Source organism: Eumetopias jubatus, unplaced genomic scaffold, assembly GCF_037043125.1.
Source record: "Eumetopias jubatus isolate StellerSeaLion01/CBP00866 unplaced genomic scaffold, mEumJub1_p1.0 scaffold_4, whole genome shotgun sequence".
NCBI classification, from domain to species: Eukaryota; Metazoa; Chordata; class Mammalia; order Carnivora; family Otariidae; genus Eumetopias; species Eumetopias jubatus.
The window spans coordinates 44,789,805-44,816,034 of NW_028274810.1; the positions used below are offsets into that span (position 1 = coordinate 44,789,805).

General features: G+C 38.1%; 1 protein-coding gene across 1 annotated transcript in view; it reads left to right on the plus strand.

Moving 5' to 3' along the window:
• The window catches only part of SLC44A5 (solute carrier family 44 member 5), a 284,363-nt gene that overhangs the window by 189,956 nt on the left and 68,177 nt on the right, over positions 1-26,230 (plus strand). The window contains exon 6 of the mRNA XM_088022845.1: positions 11,974-12,058. Within this exon, the coding sequence (XP_087878971.1) occupies positions 11,974-12,058 (85 nt within the window). The remainder of the gene's footprint in view (positions 1-11,973; positions 12,059-26,230) is intronic.

A 26,230-nucleotide genomic window follows, 5' to 3' on the forward strand; every position in this document is an offset into this window, starting at 1 on the left:
CCAGGTTCTGAGTTCAAGCCCCATATTGGGTGTAGAGATTACTTAAAAATAAAAATCTTAAAAAAAAAAAAAAAGTGCTGCTTCTATGTTGTATCCCAAAGGGGCTGTTTGTTGTGGTGTCTCTTTAAGGGTGGGAACTCCGTGTTTTGTGGCCGTTCAGCTTTCCTAGAGCCAAGCTGCTGATTTTAAAGTTCCAGGTGTTAAGCCCCATGATTATAAGAACTTACAAAATTAAGCTCCTTTGGTTTTCAAAGCCAAATATTATGGGTATTTGTATTCCAAGTGCAGGCCCCCTGCCTGGAGTGCAAGGTTCTGTTTCTTTCCCCTCCCTGTGCTTGTGGCATCCCTCTTTCCTATGGACAGTCCTGTGGGTCTGGTTAACTCCCAGCTGCATTTCCACCTACACTCTGGATGTGGTCTCTTCTCTATATGTAGCTGTGGAGAGTCTATTCTTCCAGTCTTTGGGTTGTTTTCTGGGTGTTTACACTGATGTGGATGTTATCTAGTTGTATACATGGGTGGATGTGGTCTCTTCTCTATATGAAGCTGTGGAGGGTCTATTCTTCCAGTCTTTGGGTTGTTTTCTGGGTGTTTACACTGATGTAGATGTTATCTAGATGTATACATGGGACCAAGTAAGCTTAGGGTCTTCCCCATTCTTTTTCCCAGAAGTCAAGTAACATTAGTGAAAAATTTATTATATTTATAATTAACCAAAACCAGTATTGGGTGCCTGAGTGGCTCAGTTGGTTAAGTGACTGCCTTCGGCTCAGGTCATGATCCTGGAGTCCCGGGATCGAGTCCCACATCGGGCTCCCTGCTCATCAGGGAGTCTGCTTTTCCCTCTGACCCTCTTCCCTCTCATGCTCTCTATCTCTCATTCTCTCTCTCTCAAATAAATAAAATCTTAAAAAAAAAACACCAGTATTAAATGTCCTTTTTCATTCTTTACAAATATATAAACATTTATAAATTAAACTAGATACCTACACTTCCTCTTGTTTTGGACGTCTTCATTTTAAGAAAGAGAGCACTTAGTTTTAACTGTTACTTGAACAGATTTTTTTAGTGTTTAGTGAGATGTTTTCCTGTTTGTTATATTTTGCTGAAGTCATGCATTCTAGACCTATTCAAGTAGATATTGTTAGTATGAGAGAGACTGATTTGTGCTCAAGGACATGACCCTAACCTCACCATTGGGTGGAAGAGGCCACCTGTGAAATGATAAACAACATTTTTTCTTATCCAGGCAACTGGATATAGGGCTTCTTCCAAAAATGTTTCTACAGCTCAAGTGTCATCAACACAGATTTTCAAATTCGGTATCATGTGTCCTATTATCTGCTTCATTGCATTTGTAAATTGCTTGTGTTAAAAAGCCATAAGCACAATTTGGCAGGCCTGTTTCTCACATATTAAAACAGTTAAAGTGTACCTTTAAGGGATACAAAATAATGATTTGACAGCCAGCATTCCCAACCAGCAAGTGTTTAGGGAATGCCTTAGCTGCCCCAAACAGATTTGCAGTTAATTTTTAAGTGTCAGTGCAGGCAGTTGGTCTAATCACATTTTCTCCTTGACAGAGGGCTTTTTAATGGCTGCAACTTCTGACTCAACCCTAGAGCACAACAGGAACATGCTTTGCAAATGTTGAAAATGAGAGCTAATACTAGATGATAATGCTTACTCCTGGTACTTCAGTCACCTGCATTTCCTTGCTAGGAGTGAAAGGATAATTTGCCTGAATAAAGTTTTACCCATCTCTTACCAGTCTTTGCTTACTGCTATGAATTACCCAAATAGGAGTGTTTTACAAATGATTTCTCTTTCTCTTATATGCAACACACACACACACACACACACACACACACACACACACTAGTTGTGCTTAAAGTGGTCTTTCAAAGTTATTTCTAAAACAGTGAGAAAATTAAGGGGAATAGGTGATCTAGATTTGTATCGATTGCTGTGTCACTTTGTCATTTAGTTTTATTGACCAATACAACCCAGATAGTTTAGTTCTAGAGCCTGTGCTCTAAACCACCATACTATAGTGACTTTTATTTAATGAAGAAGATAAGGATTCTCTAAGTAATAAAGGTTACTAAGAGAGGGGGCAGACCAGAACCCCATGATATCCTACTGCTTTTCTCTCTCTCCTTCTCTACCCCTCCTAATTTCACACACGCAGAGGTGGGCTTAAAACAGCAAGTGTCTGACAGTAAGTGGAAAGCAGGTATTCTTTTGCAAGCAAAAACCATGAATAATCTAATACCTTCAGTCTTAACCCTGTGGGACTGAGCGTGTGTTCACTCCACTGTGGTGTCATTGTTTACGTTCAGTGGTTGTTTGCAAAATTAGCCTCTATTAAGTACACACTAAAGAGAAGAACAGTCTTTATGCTAATAGACAGCTATTAATACAGGCTTGGTTTTTTTCCTTCAGTTAGTGCTTGTCCTATAGAGTAAATAAAATTATTTCAGACAGTACCTCATTCTTTGGGGGGATTTTTGGCCAGGAAGACCTCAAATGATTTCATGATTCTTTCAAAAAAGATGTATTTATTAGTAGATATTAATGAATATTACATATAGCATTTTCAGATGTAATAAATTACACCAATTTTCAGGAATGATGAGAGCTCTTCCTTCATAAAGCAAGGGGGTGTTGCCAATTATGGAACTACAATTAAGCAAACACCAAGATGAGTGACACTGAATGTGTGGTGACCTTGAGTTTTTCAAGGAAAATTTGAATAGGAAGAGAACAGAGCCTCTGCTGTGGATTGTATGCTGGCACTGACAATCATTATGCTAAAGCCATCTCTCTGTAGTTCATTATAGAAAATAACCTAAGACATTGCCTGTCCATCCGCATCTGGAACCATGAGTCAGCCTGTGTATGCACCACATTGCTTTCCTTTTCCTTTCCAGTACCCATCGCGCCCCACCCCTCACAGGGCCTTTGTCCATGTGTCCATCTAATGGAAGCCTCTTTGTACCTCCATTCATTTTTCAGGTCTCAGCTCCTGCATTACCTCTTCAAAGACCTCATCCCTGACCTCTCTCATTTGGTCATTGTCTTCTATGAATCCCTCTCTCTGTACCATTTTTTGCTCTTTTGCAGTGCTTGTCAGAATTGAAATTTCATGTTTGTGCAATTTATTCATTAAGATCTCTTTCCCCCAATAAACTCTAGGCTCAGAGAGCAAGGACCTTTATATACCCAGGGTCTGGTATAGTGCCGACACATAGCAGGTAGAAAAGAATGAATGAAGAAAAGAATGAATAAATTTCTGTCATTATTTCCAACTACTTCTTTACCTTAAAAAAAAAACCCTAATTTTCCAATATGAATCAAAATCTTTAAACAGGTTATGAATGTGATAGACCAACATTATCTAGAATAACTAGAAAAAGTATATTAAACAGCATAGAGTCAGTCTTGCTAATAAAGAAAACAACAAAGATGTGAAAAGGTTAATTTAGTTTCTTGGATATTTGGTTGTTTTTCCATTTTCTTTTAATTCTTTGTCTATTTTTTTTACAACTCTTTCTTAAAAATATGGATTTTCCCCCTTTTACCTCCTACTGTCACCCCTCCCATTTCAGACTCTGAAATTTAGAATGTGTGTCTTTCTGCTCTCTCCTTTTGCTGCCCTTTCTCACAGTAAATTCTGACAAAAGTGAATCTGAAATCTTATATCTCAGGTTATTTTCTTTACTGCTTTGTTTTTAGTCAAGTTCTAAATGTCTTGCTGAATATATCTAAAATTCCACCCTTAGGTAGGCTGGTCACTTGTTCAGAATACAGGCTGGGTATTTTTCTTTTTCCCCTCTGGGTTCCTTCTCTACCTGCTCTTTACCCTGTTCTGTCCCCTGAGAGACTAGCATATGATCCATAAGGATTACATCAACAGGTTCTCCTCTCCTGCAACTTCCGATCTGATTTGGCCAATGTGGCATATCAATAATAGATTGGAGGGTAGGAGAATGAGTTTGTGAAATGTATTCTGGCTCTCTTCCTGGCGAGGCACCTCAGATTAGCTATACCTCTCTCCCTAAGGCTTCAAGTCTTGTCAGTCAGCTTTTCCATTTGGCTTCTCTTTTCTGGATTTGGGTAACCTCTTCCCCCTTTGCCACTTCAGTCATGGAGGTGAAAATGGCTTCCAATTGTTGCTAGCCTCTGGGTTCTGCATCAACTCTTGTTTCCTATAACTCTATACGTTTATAAATATTTACTAAACTCTCCACAGTTTTTCTGTGTAAGTATAACATGTATTTCCTGCCAGGATCCTGCTGTATTCTAAAAAAGTAACAATCCAACCTTGAACAGCATTGCTTCCTAAGTAGTGCTTTAAATGGGTCTTCCATAGGTTATTCAACTGTTCCATAAGATTGGCTGGTTCAGGCTTTGTCATCCACTGCTGGCAAATTTGTCACATAAGCCTTATTAGGAGCCAACTCAACCTTTGTGGATAAAACTCCATGTTATCAAAATCCCCACATAATCTTCATCCATGTTGTCATGATTACTTTTTCACAAAATCATTGAATGAGTGTCTTAACATTTAATCATTAAAGATACCTCTGCAAAAGGGTCTTTACTAAGTAACCATATGAAACATCAATATCTTCATATTATAGGTCCATTTTGAGTTCAGTCCTTCTAGTTATTTCTCAAACTTCCTTGCCACTGATTGTCTAATGCTTTTATTTTCAAGTCCATGATAATGTGGCCAAATTGTTGGCTTCTGTTTATGAATAAATAAATGATTCAAAGTCATCTTTTCTTCCAAAGTGTATAACCAGGAACATTTCCCCTGATCAGTGCCAACAGATTCTCCTTAGCCAACTATAAGTCTAGCTTTTTTATTTTCCATTCAACTATCATAAGGCCCCTTTCATGAGTCGTAGGTCCATGTTAAGACAGTGCCTCAAGAGTCAACACACTATTGTAAGCAGTATTTTTATGTAATTTTCTTATGCCTTCATGACCTTCTCAAGCACTGTATGAATATACCACTTCTACTCAATAATGGACTGCTGTTGGGCACAGCTAACTTTAAGCTTGTTGGATCAGACAACATCTAGTTTATGCTGGGTTTCTTATGTCATTGAGTGATCATTCAGGGTCCAGGAGCAACTTCTCAAAAGAACAGTTATTTGCTTGAAAACATGAGTTTTCTCCAAAACCCTAGGGACCTCCAACTATGATTCTCTACAAGACATTTTCCATAGGTCCTATACAGCATCCTGTTCTGACAGATATTTTAAGCACCATTGAGTACATTATGCCATACCTACTGGTAGATCTACTTATGGATTATTTTGAAAAGCATTTTATTTCTCTGGGCTTTACTCAAATCTGGTAGGTGATTAGAGTTGTGCCTCTTAACAGAGAATGCAAGGTGCAGCAACTTATCTTTCACTTTGGAGGAGATATCTCTACTGGACTCCTCAGGTCTGTATTAGAAGACTTTTGCATTTTCCTGAGACTTATTTCCCATCCATTAGCATACATAAGTCTTTCAAAGGCATCGAGATTACATGCTTTCCAATATTCTCCAGATCTTATCTTCAGGATGCCATCAACGTAAGGAATTTGCATGATAACCTGTGGAGTAAGGATATTATCAAAACTCTGCAGACTAGATTGTGGCAAAGAGCTAGGAAGTCATATGGCCTTGAAGGAAGATAGTGAGGATGCAGTACTATCTCTGCCAGGTGAAAGCAATTTCCCTTGGTGTTTTCTACTTTTTGGGAAAGGGGGACAGCTTTTGTTAGATCAGCAGCTGCAACAAATTTTGGTTTGCTCTGGTAAAGACTACAACTTGAAGAGCAGTTAAAATTAAGGTCATGACTTAGTTAAGCTAAAGATAATTCATTATCATTCTTCAGAAGCCATCCTCTCTCTACACTGGTCAATCAGGATGAAATATAGTTTCCTTAGGGAGAATGTGTTAATTACAAAATAATACTATACTAAATATGAATGTGTTCATCTCTATATCCTCAGAGTCTTTATGTGCTTACAACAATAAGGAAGGCCCAATGAATGAACGACAAAATGGATAGAAATATGATAACTGACAATTCAGTATGAATGAATGAATGAGTGCATGGGAGTTTGATCATATTCTAGACTGGCACTTTAAAGCTTTTCATGTTAACTTTAAGAATTAAGGTTAATAGGTATCAGATAGTGTATAATTGGTTAGGCCCTAGAGGATATATAAATCAAGTTGAGGACTCCATGTATTAAATCATTTATGAAGAAACAAAAATTACTAAAATCCTAGCAATTGTACCTATGAGTTAAAAAACATAACAAAACAAATCAAATAGAAAAGAGGATTTAATTATTTTGAATATTTAGATTGGAGAAAAGAAAAATGATTTAACTGAATCCTTCAAGTATATAAAATATTTTTAAAAGCTGTATAGTAATTAGTTCTTTATTGCCAAATAGCAAATTACTCCAAAAATTGACAACTTGAAGCAAAGAATGTTTCTTATTTCAGTTTCTGTGGTCAGGAGTTGGGAACAGCTTAGCCAGTGGCTCTAGCTCCAAGTTCATGGCTTCATGAGGTTGCAGTCAAGATTTAAGCCAAGGCTACAGTCAGCTGAAGGCTTGACTAGGGTAGAGGATCAGCCTTCAAGATGGCTCACTTACATGAATGTTGGCAGGAAGCTTCAGTTCTCACCAACTGCTGACAATTGTATGGGCTTTTCTATAGGATTTCTGAGTATCTCAAGCTCTAGAGCTAGTGATCTAAAGAGCAAAGACAAAACTGTAATGCCTTTTGTGACCTACTTTTGGAAGTCACCCAAATGTAATTTCTGCCACATCTATTCATTAGAAGCAAGTCACTAAGTCTAGTCCACACTGAAGAGATGGGGAATTATGCACCACCTCTAGAAGAAAAATGTCACATAATTTATGGACATATTTGAAAGTCATCATAGATGGTGATCAGCTGAATAAAAGTAAATGGTATTACATTATAAGAAAGAACTCTATGATAGCATATCTGTCCCCCCCATAAAATCTAGAAGCAAAAAAGATAATCTGGGATATACATATATATGTATGTATTTTTTTGGAAATTTTTGAGAGTGTGAATGAACATATAAACCAATGGCTCTCAACTGAAGCAGGACCACTGCTTAGGAGGATCTTTCAAAAAATTTGAGTTGACTTTTTGATTGTCATAGTATTCAAGGGGGGTCCTGCTGGCATTTAGTGGATGGGAGCCGGGAAAGGTAGATGTTTTGCAATATCTCGGACAGTTCTGTACAACCAAGAATTGTCTCACTTCCTGCTTGACTTTCCCATGTCCCCTCATGTAGGTGACAACTCACGTTTAAGTATTTGGATCTAGAACTTCTGTTTTAAAATTACAAATGTTATTTTTGCATGGTTTCAATGAATATCAAGGGAGTTTGAAGAAAGAGTGTACTTTTTTGTTAGAATTCACTAAAATTTGTTCCCTTAGGAAAATCATTTTATTGACAACACACTTGTATTATTTAAGTCTCCTATGCAGTACACCTACATCTTCCTGCAGTTATAGCTGTTACAGTCAGTGATTCTATCTATAGGTGCGTGTACCTGGCTTAATTCACTGTCTTTTGGTTTAGTCACTTGTGAGCATTTGCATATTGATGTGCATACTATTTAATTATAAACTATTTTCTATTTCTCACTTATATTACGTGAGGACATGTTATTGATATTTTAAAAGAAATTATGTACATGGGTGAGTTATGTTATCTGTATTATTTCAAGATTATAAAAGGAGAATGGCAAAATATTTATTATACAAAGGATGCATTCAGTATGATGTGGTTGGAGAAGGACTGGCCTACAAATCTGAAGTTATGGCACTATTTTTTTTAAAGATTTTTAAAATTAATTTATTTTTTTAGAGAGAGAGCATGTGAGTGGTGGGAGGGGTGGAAGGACAGGGAAAGAATCTCAAGCAGACTCCCCGCCAGGCACGGAGCCTGATGCAGGGCTCAGTCTCACAACCCCAAGATCATGACCTGAGCTGAAATCAAGAGTTGGATACTTAGCCAAATGAGCCACCCCAGGCGCCCCAACGAACCTGTGATGTTATGACACTATTAATCACCTTACATGACAAGCCCTTGACATTTGTGGGGAAATATTTTAAAGTAGATCTACCCAGGAGCAACAAAATGTGAGTCATGTGTAATGTCATTTTCCAGTAGCCATAGTTAAGAGAATAAAGAGAGTCAAGTGAAATTAATTTTAATAATATATTTTATTTAACTATAACTATTATTTCAGATATGATCAATATAAAATTATTGAAATTTTTACATTTTTTTGCATGCTGTCTTTAAAATCTGATGTGTATTTTGTACTTATAACATGTCTCAGTTCAGGTAAGCCACATTTAAGTGTTCAGTGGACACGAGTGGCTAGTGGCCACCACATTCCAAGAAGTGCCATGAATAGAGAAATTCCAAGAAAGGAAGTAAAATGTGAGCAGTCCTTAGTTTATTAACAGACAAAATGCTGTTGCTGCACATCTCCATTTCCTCTCCCCCCCCCCCCGCCCCCGGTCAAATTCCTCCAGTGGAGGTGTGGCAAGATGGGGACTTGATGGAGAAGATAAAACTAGATACCCTTGACTGAGGTGACTTGGTTGAACCGGACCTTGCAGCTATTAGCTGAAAGATTTGTCATTCCAGCTCAAGCACAGATGATCTGCAACACAACTTCTGTGCCAGAGTCTGCGTAGAGAGATGGAGCAGCAACTTCATAATCACAGCCACCTGCCGCAGCTTAAAACTACAGAACAGAGGAAGAGCATTCTTCCCTTGGCAATTAAATCTTGGTCCCTTTCTCCTTTGTCCCCAGGCATCAGATCCCTCCCAACCTGATACTTGTCTTCTCCTGCCAAGTATAAAGTTTTTCTTTTCAAATGACAAAGTTTCCAAAATTACGTGTGTCCTCTCCTTTCCTACCATATGTGTCCAACATCCTGCTGATCTCATGTAGCTGATAATCTGTGTTGTTTCCCACTGTTAACAAGCTCATTCCTAAATTATCCTCTAGCAGGCAGCACTACAGCTTTTTAGCCTAGTGGTTAAAACTTGAGCCTTAGACAGCAACAAGCCTAAGTTCAAGCCCTGTTTATGCCACTGAAAAACTGTGACCTTGAGAAGTAAATCAAACTCTGAGGGACACCTGGGTGGCTCAGCAGGTTAAGTGTCTGACTCTTGATTTTTTTGGCTCAGGTCATGATCTTGGGAATGTGCAGTCAGGCTCACATGCTGGGCATGGAGCCTGCTTAGGATTCTCTTTCCCTCTCCCTTGCCCTCGCCCTCTGCCCCTCACTGCCATCTCTTAACTGCAGCTCTTCTTTTTTTAACCTATAAAATTTGGGTGAAAATAATATCTACCTTATAGAATTATTGCAAGACTCAAATGAGACAATGGATGTAATACATTTAGCATAGAACTTGACACACTGTGAGTAATTAATACATTAAAGCTCTTATTATACTGTTTCCTTAATCTATAATTTCGTCCCTGCTCCTGGCCACCGGGTCCAAGTTCTAGTCGTTTTTCAGTCTTTGCCAGGTTTTACCTCTTCTCTATGGCTTCTGTAAATTTTAAAGATTATTTATTTACTTATTTATTTATTTATTATTTGAGAGAGAGCATGAATGTGTCTTGGCGTGAGGACGGGCAAAAGGAGAGGGGAGAGAGAGAGAGAGAATCTCAAGTAGACTCCATGTTGAGCATGGAGCCTGACTTGAGGTTCAATTTCACCACCCTAGATCATGACCTGAGCAGAATTCGAGTCAGACACCTAACCGAGCCACTCAAGTGCCTGCTTCTGCAAATTTTGTTGTCTCCTTTTCGTGTTTTTCTTGGGAAGTCTGATATAAACTATAATGGTATTGACTTCTAGTACAGGACACATAGTGGTTGCTTAGTAAATTCTTTTATTAATTGATTGATGAAAAAGGAAAAGAAAACTATAGTAGATTCTGCTAATGTCCTACCCCACATCCCCTCAGTTCTGGATTTGCTTGCAGCTATGGTAGACTGTTTCAGCATGTCCCCCAACAAACGTGTTCTATGTGGTTCCTCAGAAGGTCCTCAGCAGAATGGAGTCACCCCTGCCCCCAACAGTATCCCACTTGTTAACATGCCTTTTGTTGGCTTTGCTTCCTTCCCTTCTCATTCTCACCTAAGCTTCCTAGAATTATCCCCTAAATTAACCTGCCCATAGCAAAGTCCTTGTCTCAGGGATTTGTGTTGGGGAAACCTAAATAAGACAGGAACTAACATTACCAAGTCCATGTTGCATGCAAAGCACCATGTTAGGCATTCTACTTTGTCTTCTTTCATATTCTTAACATTCTTTGGTATTATACCCATTTTATAGTAACAGATTAGAAAGCCAAAGCTAAAACAATTAAATGACTTTTTCAGGGGCATAAATGTATTAAAAAGCCAACCTAGCAATCTAAATGCTTCTTTACGTGCCATTTCTGAGTTAATATTTGTATGGAAAAGGAATAAAATATTTCAGGGTGAAAGAAAAATATTGCAGGAAATAGGTAAAAGTGGACCTCTTAGTTTTAGCCTAAATGTGACCCCCCCAAAAAGATATAAAAGCAGAATATAATGAAATAGTATCCAGAGACATTGTCCACTGAATGCTTAGATGACATTTAAATGCTTTCTTTACAGTCCGTTATCTTTATTCTGGGAAATAAAGACAAGAAGATAAGGCAGCCTGAATGAGTCAGATTTTATACCACTGTATTAGAAGATGAAACCTATTTGGCTTCTATGACATTGAACAAAGAATGAGACAAAGGAGACTTTTCTGGCTACTTAGATACTAAAAGGAAAGACTTGGATGGATGAGAAAAATTATTGAGAAAAATTTCTCTTCCATATTAAAATTCTCATTCAGAATTGATTTTTTTTTATCTTCCCAAGTCACACAGGCCGTGTACATAAGGGTGACTGAATTATTACATGAACTGTCAAATCCAATGAATGTGGGGTAAGGAGATAGCTGGGTAACCGTTAAAGGAAGCAAAGGACAGAGAGAGAGGTGTTCCGTACGCAGAGGCAGGTGTGATCGATGGCCAATGCATTTTCTAGATTTTTAGGAACTATGTTAATCAAACCAAAAAAGAAAATTTCAGTTAGAATTGGGGGTATTATTTAGCTAATGCATGTTACTTTCTGTCATTCTATATTCTAGCTGTCAGTCAAGTTTATAATTCTTGGAAAATAAAGGTGATAAGTTTATCTAAGGTAAAGCCCTGCATTTCCTGAGAAAACAGAATCAAGTCTTCAGTTTTCATGAGGTTTGAGAACACTTGAAATTTATACTAAGCTTTGAGATTATCCAACAAAATGCACAGCATATCTTTATTATATATTGCCACTAAAGTTGCTGATGTTTGCCTTTCATAATGGCACACGAAGTCATAAAGAACTAGTCAATGTGAATTGGGTGTTACAGTTTCATTCGGTTGAATTTTTAAATGGTTTTCACTTATGTATAACCCAAAAGAATTACATCATAATATTTACTGTAAATTTATTAGCTCTGCTATGAAGTCATTTAGTTTTAAGCCCTAGAAAAAAGTGACTTCTAGCCAACCAAGCATTTGCAGTGTGCCCTCTAATTCACATTCTAATAAATGTCATTTTCTAAGTGCATTACCTCAGGTTTTGGCTACAACCCAGATGAGTCCTGAGAGATTAAAAGAAATGTGTTTTCTGACTGATTCATCCATATTTTATTTTACTTTTCATTAAGAAATTACTTTGAAGAAAATCAATAATCTCCTGTGACTGAGGGGAGAGGTTAGTGTGTTGCCGTGGCGCATTCTAATTTCTCAAATCGGACTGCCTTTAGTCAGCCGTCGCTGATAGAGTTTTTGTCCTTTCTTGTTCTTGCAGCCTGGGTACATGGAGACCCCAGGAGAGTGGCCTACCCTACAGACAGCAAGGGCCACTTTTGTGGCCAGAAGGGCACCCCCAATGAGTGAGTATGGCCACCTTTCCTTTGTCTGATTTTTGCCATCTAAGCTGGAACCTAGAAACCATAACTGAACCAGCATGAGTTCGCTCCTTGGTGAGTCATAGGTAGAAACTACACCAGGTGAGTTGTCACACAAAGGAAACTTCATTTGCACCAAAGAAGTTGATCACAGGAAATAACTTCCAAAGTTGTGACTCCCTGAGCAAGGGTGAATGGGTTCCTTTTATTTAAGGTTAGGATGAATATTTAGATGGGAAAGCCTTGTCATCTTATGCAGAGGTACGTATAAGGTCATGCATGCATCTTAAAGAAACATGCCTATAGAAATATATAGACATATATATAGATACGGTATGTATGATATGTAAATGAGGCTTGTGCTCCATCTTGGGCAGAGATTTTAGTATTATGAAGAGGTAAGGTAATTAATTGTTGGTCATTCCAGAGATCACTTCATGGTCCATCTGTGCAGAAGTGAGTCGGGGGGTTAGCTCAAACAGGTTTGGTGGTCTGGGCCACCGGAACTCTTCCTCAGGCAGTCATCATTGCTTGAGGGGTAGTTTCAGTGTCCGTCATGGGATGTTATGCCCATAAGGTCCTTTGCCTAAGTTAAGAGATAAGTTGGGAAGAAGAGCTTAAGGAAAATGTGGGACAAATGTTGGTGGGTACAAGCAGGTGAGCCATAATGGCCAGGTCTCAGGGTCTAGCTGGTAACAAAATCATTTTTACATTAATCCTACTAGACTTCGTAAGAAGATTGAAATTCAGAAAGGAGGTTTCTCCCTCCCATTTTCCCTAGAGACCGTCTATATAAGCAATTGGGAAATTTCATACTATATGACTTAGGACAAGTTGTCATTGTTATGCAGCATTTTATTAGAATGCATGAAGACTCTGCTTAGTAAAAGTATAATTATAGTGGATGAATTGGACGAGTGATTTTATCAGAAGCCATATTTTAAAATGCCTTATGAAATGGGCTTTTGGAAGGCTGAGTTCTGAGTAGCTAAACATTGCAGTTAGAATTGTTTTTGCCACAGTGCCTACTGACAAATCACTTCATTTTTGAAAGTGTGTGCCACCCAGAAATCTTCAGTGAGTGGTAGGCTTTTCAAAGCTACTTGGTTGCTATAGACAATGGCTCTGACTAGCTGAAACAAGGGAGAATGTTCTATCAGATTCCTTTCTAATGTTAATCATAACAAAAGTTTCCAATTTCCAAAGGCAATTTTTCTGTTTCTTTACCTTAAAAACAAAAACAAAAACAAAAACATAAATTTCACATTTTTAGAAAATTTCCTCTCTTTTCTCACTGGTCCATTTCTTTTCTGGCAATACCTGGTTTTTTACTAGATCTCCTGGTTCTTCATAACCAATTCAGTTTCTATAAAAGTTGGCATTGAATGGGTAAAAAACAAAAACAACAGCAGCCCTCACTACTACCAAAAACAAAAATATAAGGTTCAAAACATTTTTGTGTGTGTGTTTTTATGTGAACATTTGGTGTGTTCAGTATGTTGCCCACCCATAACTTTGGAGCTTATTATTCCAAGAGATACAAATTTAAAAAAATAGATTCAGGAAAGGGTTAATAAAGTTCATGGAGTAGAATTATTACAGATGATCAAGAGAAACTAGAAATTTGGACAGCGGAGTGGGTGAGGATCAAATCCTTAATCATATCAGACTGAATTTATGACAGATGAATGGACTCCTACAAAAGGTCCTTGTAGCCCATTGGAAACTGGACTAAGTCCTCATCTGAGTGGTAATTCTTATTTTAACCTCAGTAACTCAGAAAACCCTAACATTGCCAAAAACTTTTACACTATGAAGGACAAAGAAAGCACCAGGTGGTGTTAAAAAAAAAAAATCATACAAATGTCTAAATCTCTAGTTCTTAAAATAGGCTATTTTTAAAAGGGCCTCTGTAACAGTAAGTTTTCTAGGCCTAAGCCAATGACCTACATATTTCCAACAAAAATGGGATACTACAAATTGCAGTACATAAAGATCATTCAAAGACAATCCTAGTGTAACACAGACTTGTTCATTAATGTATTATTTATAATAACAATGTATTGGAAGCTATACAGATATCCAATAATATGTGGATGATGGTAAATTATGATGCCTCTAATGTAATGGAGCCATTAAAAATTATGTTTATATTTTCAAGAAGTGATTCTGTTGACTTTTCCTTTATAGTTTCTGGATTTTGTGTCATGATTGTAATTGCTTTCCTACTCTTGAAAAACATTCACCTGTATGTCTCTAATATTTTATGGTTCCCTTTTTTACATTTAAATTTCTAATCTACTCGGAATTTCTTTTTTTTTATATGGACTGAAGTAGGAATCAAAATTTTTTTCCAACTGCAGATGCAATTATCTCAGAATAGTTGGTTGAATAATATGCTCTTTTCCCCACTGATTTTTGATACCATCATTATCATGTAATAATTACATAATATAATTTATATTTTTAAGCTTCTCAATTGTTTTAATTCTTATAATTGTATATTAATTTGAAAATTTAACAAGGAAGTTTAAATGATGATTAGAGTTTTTAATAGTAAGTGAAAATATTTGTGAGAATATCAGATTTCAATCACTTAAACAGTGTGGAACTATCATAGAAATAGGCAGAAAGAAGTAAATACAAGTAAATAAAATACATTTGGAATGTGATAAAGGTGGGATTTTGGATCAGTAGCAAAAATATGAATTATTAAATGGTACTGAATTAACTGAAATGCTATCATGAATATAAAATTAGATATTTATCTCCTACCTTACACCAAAATGAATACTGAAACACTGAAGATTTTGTATATAAAATATACAATAAAAAAAGTAACAGAAGAAAATGCAGAGGTATATTTATAGAATTATGGGGTAAAGAAGTCTTTATTTGAAAATATATTGCCACTATATTACCATTTAACTCACTGTATGCAAAGTTAAAAGATCAATGGCAATCCAGAAAAAAATATTTTCAACATATGTATCTGACAGTGGGTCAATAGCTTTATTATATGAACTGCTGTACAAAATTAAAGAGGAAAAGAATAATTCAGTATCAAAGTTGGCAAAAGTCATAAACAGAAAATAACATAATGGCCAATAATCATACAAGGTATTGTTCAACCATAGTTAAAGAAATGCAAATTAATACATTTTTTTGCTTATTAGGTTGTCAAATTGAAAACATTAAAATTTTACAGTGTTAAAAACATCTCCTTTTCCACTTTGGTAATGAAATATAATAATTATCAAAACTGTGGTATCTAAATGTGGTGTGTCTCCCGATCGGATGGGGGGGCCCAAATGTGGGGTGGCTCTTGGGGTGGAAGCCAGTGGTGCCCATAGTGACAAGAATTCACCTGAGGCAGAACAAAGGAGATAGAAGTTTACTGAATACACCTCAAGGGAGCTGCAGGCCAGACAGTAGAGGAGAGGTGATCAGCATGGAGGTAGTGGGTGGGGGCTGTTTTTAAAGGGGAAAGGTGAGGAGGTGTGGCAACATGCGGAATTTCCCATTTGGTAACTGTGCCTGGTTATAAGTAGCCCATCAGTTAGAGGTCCTATGGAACTTTTGAGGTGGGTCCGCTGATGGGCCTGTCTGTATTCATTCAGCCAGGGTCACTTTGGTCCCTTCTGCCTTAACCAAGTTTCCATTTCTCAAGCCTGTTGTCTAAAAGTGGCTTCTATGAAATACTTTTCAAATCTGTATATTCTTTCTGATTCAGCAGTTTTCCTCCTAGAAACTTACCTAGTGGAAATTTGCGTAAAATTTCCTGATGTTATAATGATACAGGTACTATGAAATAGTAGTAATTAAATGGAAATAGCCTATATGGCTATCAACAGAGATTAATTAAATAAATTACAGTACAGTCCTATGATAAAATGTTGCATGTTTACCAGTCCTAAAAATCTTGAACATAAACTGGTAAAAATATCATTAAATTAAAACACACACACATGCTCGCGCCCTTCTGTTGTAAAATGAAATGCATCTATGTCAGGATGTGTAATTAATTTAAGCCCCCCAAACAATACAGTCCAGGAAATACTTGTTAGACTGTAACAGAGTATTTGTACTTGTTAGTGTCATGATGTACTTACAGCAACCCTTAGATTCTCAATTCTCAAAGACCTTCCTTATTACTAAGCTTAAATTCTGTGTTTAGAAATAGTGTGATAATATTTGGGATGTAGAGTTTGGCCATTTTGTGTTTTGTATATCCATGCCTAACCAAAAAGACACTAGGAGAGCACTGGGGGTTTTCTAAAATGTCAAAACAGATAAAACAGAGACCTCAAAGGAAAATGGAGTGCTCTGTTGATGTAACTTTCTCGGCTTTTCAGGGAAGTTATTCCTGATACTTGTGTTTGGTCCTGTTCTTTGCGATTTCCACTCAATTGATTTTGATGCCACCTTCTGGCTACTACAAAAACTTCAGCTTGTAGATGTGTTTTGAACATTGATGCAGCACAGTTACCAAATTAGATGAAAATACCCATCCTTAGAGTGAGATTCAGTTAGAGAAAGAGCTAAGATTAAAAGGACAAAACTCTGCCATTTATGTTTTGCATCAATTTGGCATCTAGGTCAAGCAAGAAAACTTGTCTTCAGTTTACTGAAGAACTTCTCATAACATAGCAAGGAGGTCTCACAAATTTGTTTGAACGCACTACAAGCCCCGAAGTACTACTTGATTTAATTTTTAAAAATCTATATCAATATATTTATATACTTATATAGATATATGCATGTGAAAGTAAACTGAACATTAACGAAAAGCTTCTAAAGGCAATAAAAGCAATGGTCTCCCGTGCTAGGACTCCTTAATGACAATTTCATTCCACAGAGACCCTCTCTTCTCTCTCTGGTTCTCTTAGTAAGTTCAGGCTGCTATAACGGAATACCATAGACTGGGTGGCTTGTGAATGACAGAAATGCATTTCTTACAGTTCTAGGGACTGGAAGTCCAAGATCAGGGTGCCAGTGTGGTCAGGCTCTTGGTGAGGGCCTGTTTCCCAGTGTGCAGAGAGCAGTCCCCACTCTGCATTTTCAGATGGAGGAAGGGGCTAGAGAGCTCTCTGGGGTCTCTTATAAGAGCCCTAATCCTGTTCATGGGGGCTCCACCTGCATGACCACTCACCTCCTGAAAGTTCCACCTCCTAGGACTATCACACTGGGGGTTCGGATTTCAACATATGGATTTGTGGGTGGATACATTCAGTCTTTAACACTGGCCTTAGTTCTCTGGTGGTTTTTTGCATAACTTTAAGTAATATGCTTATTCTTTTGTTTTGTGCTTTATTAGTGTTAGAAAGTATGCATTAAAAAAGTATCCATTGCCAGCCTGCTATGAAAAATGAAGATTTAACTCATTTACAGTATCTCTTTGCCTGATCCCCTCCTCCTCGCTTGTTTGCAGTTAGATTATTACCTGTAGATTTTCATATGGTTACTTCTGTGACTTTAAATAGTATACTAACACCTCTATTTCTTGTTCCATTAACTTTTGTCAGTGTTTTGACTCCTCTTTATATAAAAGGATATTACCCTGCTACCTTTCTCTCCCTCTTTCTTTTCATTTCCCCTTCTACTTTCTATATTTACCTTTTACATAATCAAATTTGTTATGAAGTTCAGTTCCACAACTTTTTTTTTTAATTTTATTTTATTATGTTAACCACCATACATTACATCACCTTCCATGTTCTACTGGTAGGTTGATTCTAGAAGTTGGAAACAGAAGACTTTGATTTTGTTATAACTATGTAAACTTTACTCAGTAGCAGGCCTTCCATTTTCATGTCTACTAGGTCACTGATACCAAAGTCAAATCTTATGCTTTATTAGTGGCTTAGTATCCTCCCACATTTTAGTTTGCTTTAACGTAGGGCATTAACATTCTTAATTATATTTTGTTTGCCAACAAGATTTTTTCTTTAAAAAATTTTTTAATTGGCTCATAGTTGACTTACAATGTTACCTGATAGGTAATGTAATATGTAATTACACATAATGTTGACTTATAATGTTTCGGGTGTACAACATAGTGATTCAACAACTGTATACATTTCAGTATGCTCATTATGTCAAGGGTAGTTGCCACCTGTCATCACAGAAAGTTATTATAGTATTATTGACTCTATTCCCTATGCTGTACTTCTCATCCCTGTGACCTATTTATTTTATAATTGGAAGTGTGTACCTTTTAATCCCCATCCACCTATTTTGCCTATCTCTCTGCCCCTGCCCCTCTGACAACCACCAGTTTATTCTCTATATTTATGAGTCTGTTTTTCTTTTGTTGTATTCATTTGTTCACTTGTTTTGTGGCATATAAACACAATGGAATATTAGCCATAAAAAAGAATGCAATCTTGCCATTTGCAACAACATGGATGGACCTAGAAGGTATTATGCTAAGCTTTTGTGAATAGACTTTATCAGGACCCAATCACCCCATTTTTCAGAGGTCCCTTTCCTCTGAAGACAGCCCTGCAGGGCCTCTGTCCTTTTGTTTCACTCAGGACCTGGTAAATTTCAGATCTACTGCAAAGCTTTAATTTTGGGACTTGTCTACCCCATTAGATTGGATCCTGATTCTAGAGTTGCCAGATTAAGCAAATAAAAACACAGAATGCCCACTTAAATTTTAATTTCACATAAACAACTGACACTTTTTAAAGTATGTACATGTCCCGTGTACTGTTTCCTGTTTGCCAATTTGTTTTCCTTGCTGACACCCTTGTTTTGATGGAGAACATTCTCAATGATCCTCCTAAGGAAAGGAAGCACAGGAAGTGTATTTCCTGAGAAGTAAATTCCTGAGTATTTCCCCTAGAAATACTTTTCTTTTCTCTCTTTATAGTTGACTGATGGCCTACTGATAGATTTGTACCTTGAAAGACAATTTTTGTCAGCAATTTGAAGACATTGTTTCAGTGTTTTTGGCATCCAGTGTGGCTAATGCCAGTCTGATTCACACATTTTGTGGTGACTTTTTTTCTTTTGGAAAAGGCATTTAAAATCATTTCTTTATTCTTAGTGTTTTGAAATCTCACAATGTGACATAGGTCTTTTTCTCTTCTTAAATTATTTTTGTTCAGTCTTGAGTCCTTTAATTCTGAAAAAGTAGGATTCTCATTAGCCCTGGAAAATTTTCTTCAGTTATTTCTTAGCTATTTTCATTCTTCCCATTTTATTGGTTGTCTCTTTGGAATTCTGTTATTCACACCTTGGACTTCCTGGATTCTTTTTTTTTTTTTTTTTTTGGTTTTACATTTTTATTTAAATTCCAGTTGGTTAACATACAATGTAATGTTAGTTTCAGGTGTAGAATTTAGTGATTCATCACTTCCTATAATACCCAATGCTGCTCCCAACCAGTGCCCTCCTTAATACCTATCACCCATTTAACCCATCTCCCCTACCCCACCTCATTTCCAGCAAGCCTCAGTTTGTTCTCTATAGTTAAGTGTCTTATGGGTTACCTCTCTTTTCTTCCCCCCTTGTGTTCATACGTTTTGTTTCTTAAATTCCACATAGGAGTGAACTCATACAGTACTTTTCTTTTATGGACTTATTTCATTTAGCATAATACTCTCTAGCTTCATCCACTTTGTTGCAAATGGCAAGATTGCATTCTTTTTAATGGCTGAGTGATATTCCTGTGTGTGTGTGTGTGTGTGTGTGTGTGTGTGTGTACACCCCAAATACTCTTTATCCATTCATCAGTAGATGGACATTTGGGTTCTTTCCATAATTTGGCTATTGTTGATAATGCTGCTGTAAACATCGGGGTGCATTTATCCCTTCAAATGAGTATTTTTGCATCTTTTGGGTGAATACCTAGTAGTACAATTACTGGGACATAGGGTAGTTCTATTTTTAACTTTTGGAGGAAACTCGTACTGTTTTCCAGAGTGGCTCCACCAGTGTGCTTTCCCACCAACAGTGTAAGAGGGTTCCCCTTTCTCCACATCCTTGCCAACACCTGTTGTTTCCTGTGTTATTTTTAGTCATTCTGACGGGAATGAGGTGATAGCTCACTGTAGTTTTGATTTGCATCTTCCTGATGATCAGTGATATTGAGCGTCTTTTCATGTATGTTGGCCATCTGGAAGTTTTCTTTGGAAAAATGTCTATTCATGTCTTCAGCCCATTTCTTAACTGGATTATTTGTTTTCTGAGTGTTGAGTTTGTTGAATTCTTTTTAGATTTGGGTAACAACCCTTTATCAGATATGTCATTTGCTAATATCTTCCCCCATTCCATAGATTGCCTTAGAATTTTGTTGATTGTTTCCTTCACTGTGCAGGAGTTTTTATCTTGATAAAGTCCCAATAGTTCATTTTTGCTTTTGTTTCCCTTGCCTCCAGTGATGTGTCTAATAAGAAGCTGCTACAACTAATTTCAAAGAGGTTATCATCAAAGGGGACTTTGGTGGTTTCCTGTCTCACACTTAGGTCTTTAATCCATTTTTATTTTTGTGTATGGGGTAGAAAAATCGTCTAGGAAATGGGATTGCTTATGGTCTTTCCTATCCATTCAGAGAGTCCCCTTTAACATTTTTTGTAGGAACAAACAATGAATCATGGAACACTGCACCAAAAACTAATGATGTAATATATGGTGATTAACATAACAATAAAAAAATTAAAAATTAAAAAAAAAACATTTTTTGTAGGGCTGGTTTAGTGGTCATGAATTACTTTAAATTTTGTTTGTCTAGGAAATTTTTTTTTTTAAGATTTTATTTGAGAGAGAGAGAATGAGAGAGAGAGAGCACGAGAGGGAAGAGGCTCAGAGGGAGAAGCAGACTCCCTGCAGATCAGGGAGCCCGATGCGGGACTCGATCCCGGGACTCCAGGATCATGACCTGAGCCGAAGGCAGTCGCTTAACCAACTGAGCCACGCAGGCGCCCTGTCTAGGAAATTCTTTATATCTCTTTCTATTCTGAATGATTGCCTTGCTGGATAGAGTATTCTTGGTTGCAGGTTTTTTTTTCTTTCAGTACTTTGAATATATCATGCCACCCTCTTCAGGCCTACAAAATTTCTGCTGAAAAATCAGCTGATAGCCTTATGGGATTTCCCTTGTATGCTCCTGTTTTCTTTTGCTGCTTTTAAAATTCTCTCCTTATCACTACTTTTTGCCATTTTAATTACTGTGTGTCTTGGTGTGGACCTTCCTGGGTTGATTTTGTTGGGGGTTTGCTGTGCATCTTGGATCTGGATTTCTGTTTCCTTTCCCATATTTGGCAAGTTTTCACCTATTATTTCTTCAAATAAATTCTCTACCCCCTTTTTTCTCTCTTCTCTTTCTAGGATCTGTACAGTGCGAATGTTAGTACACTTGATGGTGTCACTGAGGTCCCTAAGTCTATTTTCATTTTGTATTAATTTTTTTTCTCCTGTTCAGTTTGATTGCTTTCCATTAGTCTGTCCTCCAGATCCTTAATCTGTTTCTCTGCTTCCTCTAGTCCACTATTTATTCCATTTAATGTATTTTTACTTTTCATTATTATTTCTTCTTCTCTGATTGGTTCTTTTTTACGTTTTCTGTCTCTTTGTTGGGGGTGTCATTGAGGTCCTCCACTCTTTTCACAAATCCACTGAATATTTTTGTGATTATTACTTTAAATTCTTTATCAGGTATATGTATTACTTCATTACATTTAGTGCTCTTGCTGTAATTTTGTCCTGTTCTTTTATTTGAAACAAATTCCTCTGTCTCCTTATTTTGTGTAACTCCATGTCTGTTTTTATGTGTTAAGAAAGTCAGCTACATCTCCTGCTCTTGAAAGTAATGGCCTTATAAAGAGGTCCTGTAGTGCCCTGCCCTGCAAAGTTCCCTGTTTACCAGAACCTGGCACTTTAGGAATGCCTCTTATATATGTTGTGTGTGCCCTGCTGTGGTAACTGAGCTGTATTTGCCTTTAGTCCAGTTATCTGCAATGGCTCTATTTCCTTGTGGGTAGCATTTATTTCCTCTGTTAGTGGGTCAGGCTGTGGCTGCCTTGCACTTGAGCTGAGTCAGACTAAATGTTTGCCAGAGAGGCAGTAGCAGGGTTCTTTCCCTCCGTTGTCCTTTGAGAAGATTTTGTTGGTGGGAAGGGCCTGTAGTCAAACCAGCTGTCTGCCCCCAGCCCACCGTTGTGGCTAAATTCAGTCTGGTGTGTGTGGTTATCATCCCCTCTCCCTAGAGCAGGAGTTACTCTGGAGTTGTGCTGGCCTCTGTCAGGGCTGCTTGCACACTGCCAGGCTCATGGTAGCACTTTGGATGGTCTCTCCACAGTTGTATTGGAGGGGGCAGGTCCGCAGGCGAACACGGGGGTGAGGTACAGAGTGTCAGGAAGTTTTGCTCAGGTGTGCTTGGGAGTGGACCTAGAATGGAGCCTTAGCTGTGGATGGGCATGTCTGCTGGAGAATGCCAGGGCAGGGTACAGTGTTAGCAAGTGAGATAATAACTGTTGGCACTGTGTTGGTTCCCACAGGTGTCCCTGTGTCTAAGCTGGGGAGTGGGGGGTGGAATGACACCTGTCAGCTCTTTTGTTCCTGGAGAAATCTCTTCAAAATCCCTGCCCTTCCAGCCTTCACTCTCAGATTAGTAAACAAATCTCCATCCTTCATACCCCAGGTGTTTTTCAAACTGCTGCTTCTATGCTGTATCTTAGTGGGGCAGTTTATTGCACTCTTTTTAAGGTTGGGGACTCAGTTTCCTCCTCCTCCAGGTTCTCCCAGCTCTTTCAGAGTCCAGCCTGCTGACTTTTAAAGTTCTAGGTACTAAGCCCCAGTGATTGTAAAAACTCACAAAATTCAGCCCCTCTGGTTTTCAAAGCCAAATGTCATGGGGGTTTATCTTCCCTATGCAGGTTCTCCATGCCTGGGGTGCCTGGTGTGAGGGTGTGTTTCTTTTCCCTCTCTGTACTTGCATTGTCCCTCCTGGGGACAATCCTGTGGGTCTGTTTAACTCCTATCTGTGTCTCTGCCCTTCCTACGCTTTTCAAGGTGGCCTCTTCTCTATGTTTAGCTGTGGAGAATCTGTTCTGCCAGTCTTTGGGTCATTTTCTGGGTTATTTATATTGATGTGGGTGTTATCTAGTTGTATCCATGGGATGAGGTGAGGTTAGGGTCCTCCTACTCTTCCATCTTCCTCATATTTTTTATCTTTAAAAGCCCTCTTATCCTCTATTTCTTTGTAATGTTATAGTATTTTTATTTTATGGGCAGTCTGCTTGGATTATTTTGAAAACACTGGATTTTCTTTAAAGGTCCATCCTATGCCCTAAATTATTGTATTTCATCCAGCATCAGTTTTTGTTTACTTTAGTCTTTCTCTTTCATATTCTGATTCTTCCTTACATTCCTGATTCCCCTTGATTACCAATTATTATTAAAGAAAGAAGTCGCTTGTATGAATTTGTCCCACAGTTATGTTAGTAGGTCAGTTTTCCTGTGAGACCTCTGCCCTGTATAAGGTGATGAGGCCATGTTCGCTGTCAGATTTCACGATGGCATAAACTGATGCGAAGCTGGCTGTCAGGCATATGTTTGCAAAATATGAAGGCTTGTAGGCTGGGGCACCAAATTCCATAAAAGCCTTTGCTAATCCCAGAAGGTTCATTCCACAAAGGAGGCCTCAGTTTTACATGTTTTTCTTGGATGCTGGAATTCCAAGTGCCAGGGTATGGGGAAAACAGAGGTGCTGGTTTGTACTGTAGCTCTGTACATAAACCTTCAGTTAATCTTGTGTTCAACCACATTTTTCACTTTCAACTCTGAATCCAGCATCTCATGATTTCCAGTAGGCAGGATGTATCTCACCCTTTCCCTACCCCTCTCTGGTATCTTCATCACTCAACATACTCTCATATGCTTTCCGTTTTCCAGAAATTGTTGAACTCCCGTACAATTGTGAACAGATCCTGTCTTTCCCACCCTCATCCGGTGTGGTGAACTTTATTCCTTTTTGTACTTCCATTCTTTTATTTCCATGAGTCTCAGGAAAGAGGAGAGAAGGCTTAAGTGCATGGTACACCATTTTGAACTAGTAGTTTGCAGTTGATTTTACTTTGTTGTTTCTTGATGGAAATGCAGTTTAAGTTAAATAGTTACTCCCTCAGTCACTCCCACGGAATTGCTCAGTTGCAACCATCACCACCAATGCTGTACCTGAGGAATTTGAGGTTCACTGAAGTCTGTTTTTGTTTAAGATTTATTTATTTTAGAGAAAGAGTACGTGTGTGGGGGGAAGGAGGGAGAGCACAGAACCTAGTGTGGGGTTCTATCCCAGAACCTTGAAAGCATGACACTGAGCCGAAATCAAGAACCGACTGAGCCACCAGCGCACTACATGAGGTTCACTGAAGTCTGAAGATATCAGACAGACTGGAATTAAATGACCTTAGATTTGTACTGGGAAATGAAGGAGGATTCTAAGATTAAACAACAACAATTTACTCTGGACTTGTTCTCATTCATTCTGCAACATTTAATAAAAATCTAGAATGGGCCGAGTACTAGAATAAGTGTTGGAAAAGTGGGATATAAAGGTGAATAAGGTATAAATCTTACCCTTGACAATAGCATAATCAGGTGAATAACTTGAGTTTATGTATCATTTGCAGTTTATAAATCAATTTTACTGTGGGGGACTCTTGACACTTAATGATTTACCATTCACAGTTTTAACTACTCCCAAGGAACTCCAATGATTCATGACATACAATAATATATTCATTTGCATAGGTACAAATTCGAATCACGTGTACCACAAGACTGTGTAGATGATAGGGCTGTTTGGTGAAAGAGCAAAGCTGGCTCTTGGGAATCATGAAGTAGCTGTGTGCATAGTGTTTATAAGCCGACGGCCATATTCTTCAGCCATCTGAACTTGATAGGATTACAAAGATGAAATTGGTTTATTTTTCCCATATCGTTGGCCTGAACAGAGTTCATGCAAGTCTGTCTTCTTCTCACTTGAACATCTCAGGTGGATTCTGTATTTTTCCAGACCCTTTCTATTGTTATAGAGTTTAGTGTAGTCCAATTTAAAATTTGAATCTCATTTCTTCCAACCCCCCAGCTCAAGTTTGAACTCTGCAAGGGAACTGAGAGAGGAAGGGAGGGCCTGGTCAGTCCTTTCCCTTCTCTTCCCTCTCTTTTGGTTCTGGCTGTTTCTTTGTGTTGTGAGGGATGGAAGGAGGAGGAGCGTCTGGCCATTGCCCTAGTCCCATGTGCTTATTACTACTGCAGCTGAGACATGATTAACTAGACATCAATACCCTCTTTGGGGTAAGCATCCAAAAGCTGGCTCTCTCATGGTGTACAAGAGGAGATTCTCTGGGGGAAGTCCTTACTAGAGTCCTTTGATTTGAGAGATCAGCTTTGGCTTGCCACCCTCCAGACCCCTTCAGCTCCATCCCTGGTGACTCACCACCAGTCTCTTGGTGTCAGATGAGTTATCACCAGGGAAGTGCAAGCCCATTTACTTGATTCTTCATCCTCCCATAAGACGCTGCTTCAGGGCTGTCCTATTTCTGTGCCATTGGCTTTTCTAACCCTCTGTGGTCGTTGGGTTTCATTTCTCACTTCTAAAGTGGGCACAGAGGGTTGATGAATAAGTCTGCCACAGAAGAGATGTACAATTGAAAATGAGATGCTGGTCTGCCCTTCCTACATGTACCCTCAGTCTGTATGAGAGATTCTCTCAGAGCCCTCTGCAGTTTGGAGTTGGGAAAAAAATTCACCCATTCCGGGGCAGGAAGAGGGTAGAAATGATGCAAGAATCTAGCCAGAATTTTTTTTTTTTGTGGAGGGCTTTCTTTATTTTTACATTTGGATCCTACTTGGCGATTCTGAGTTAATAGTCTACTCTACATTATTCTGTGTATGTAGTCACAATAATTAATTGGGGACTTAACAAATGCTTGAATGTTTAGGGCTGTGTTCTCTCAAGGTATGGTTTATAAGCCACCTGTATCTAAACCTACTGGGGAGGAAGTGGACGGAAAATGGTGAAAGAGTAGGGGCCCTTGTTTCATCTGGTCCCTTGAATTCAGCTAGATGTCTATCAAAATTATTCTGAACACCTGCAAACTCAACCTGTAATCTAAGAAAAGAATGGCTGCAATTCTACAAATAGAA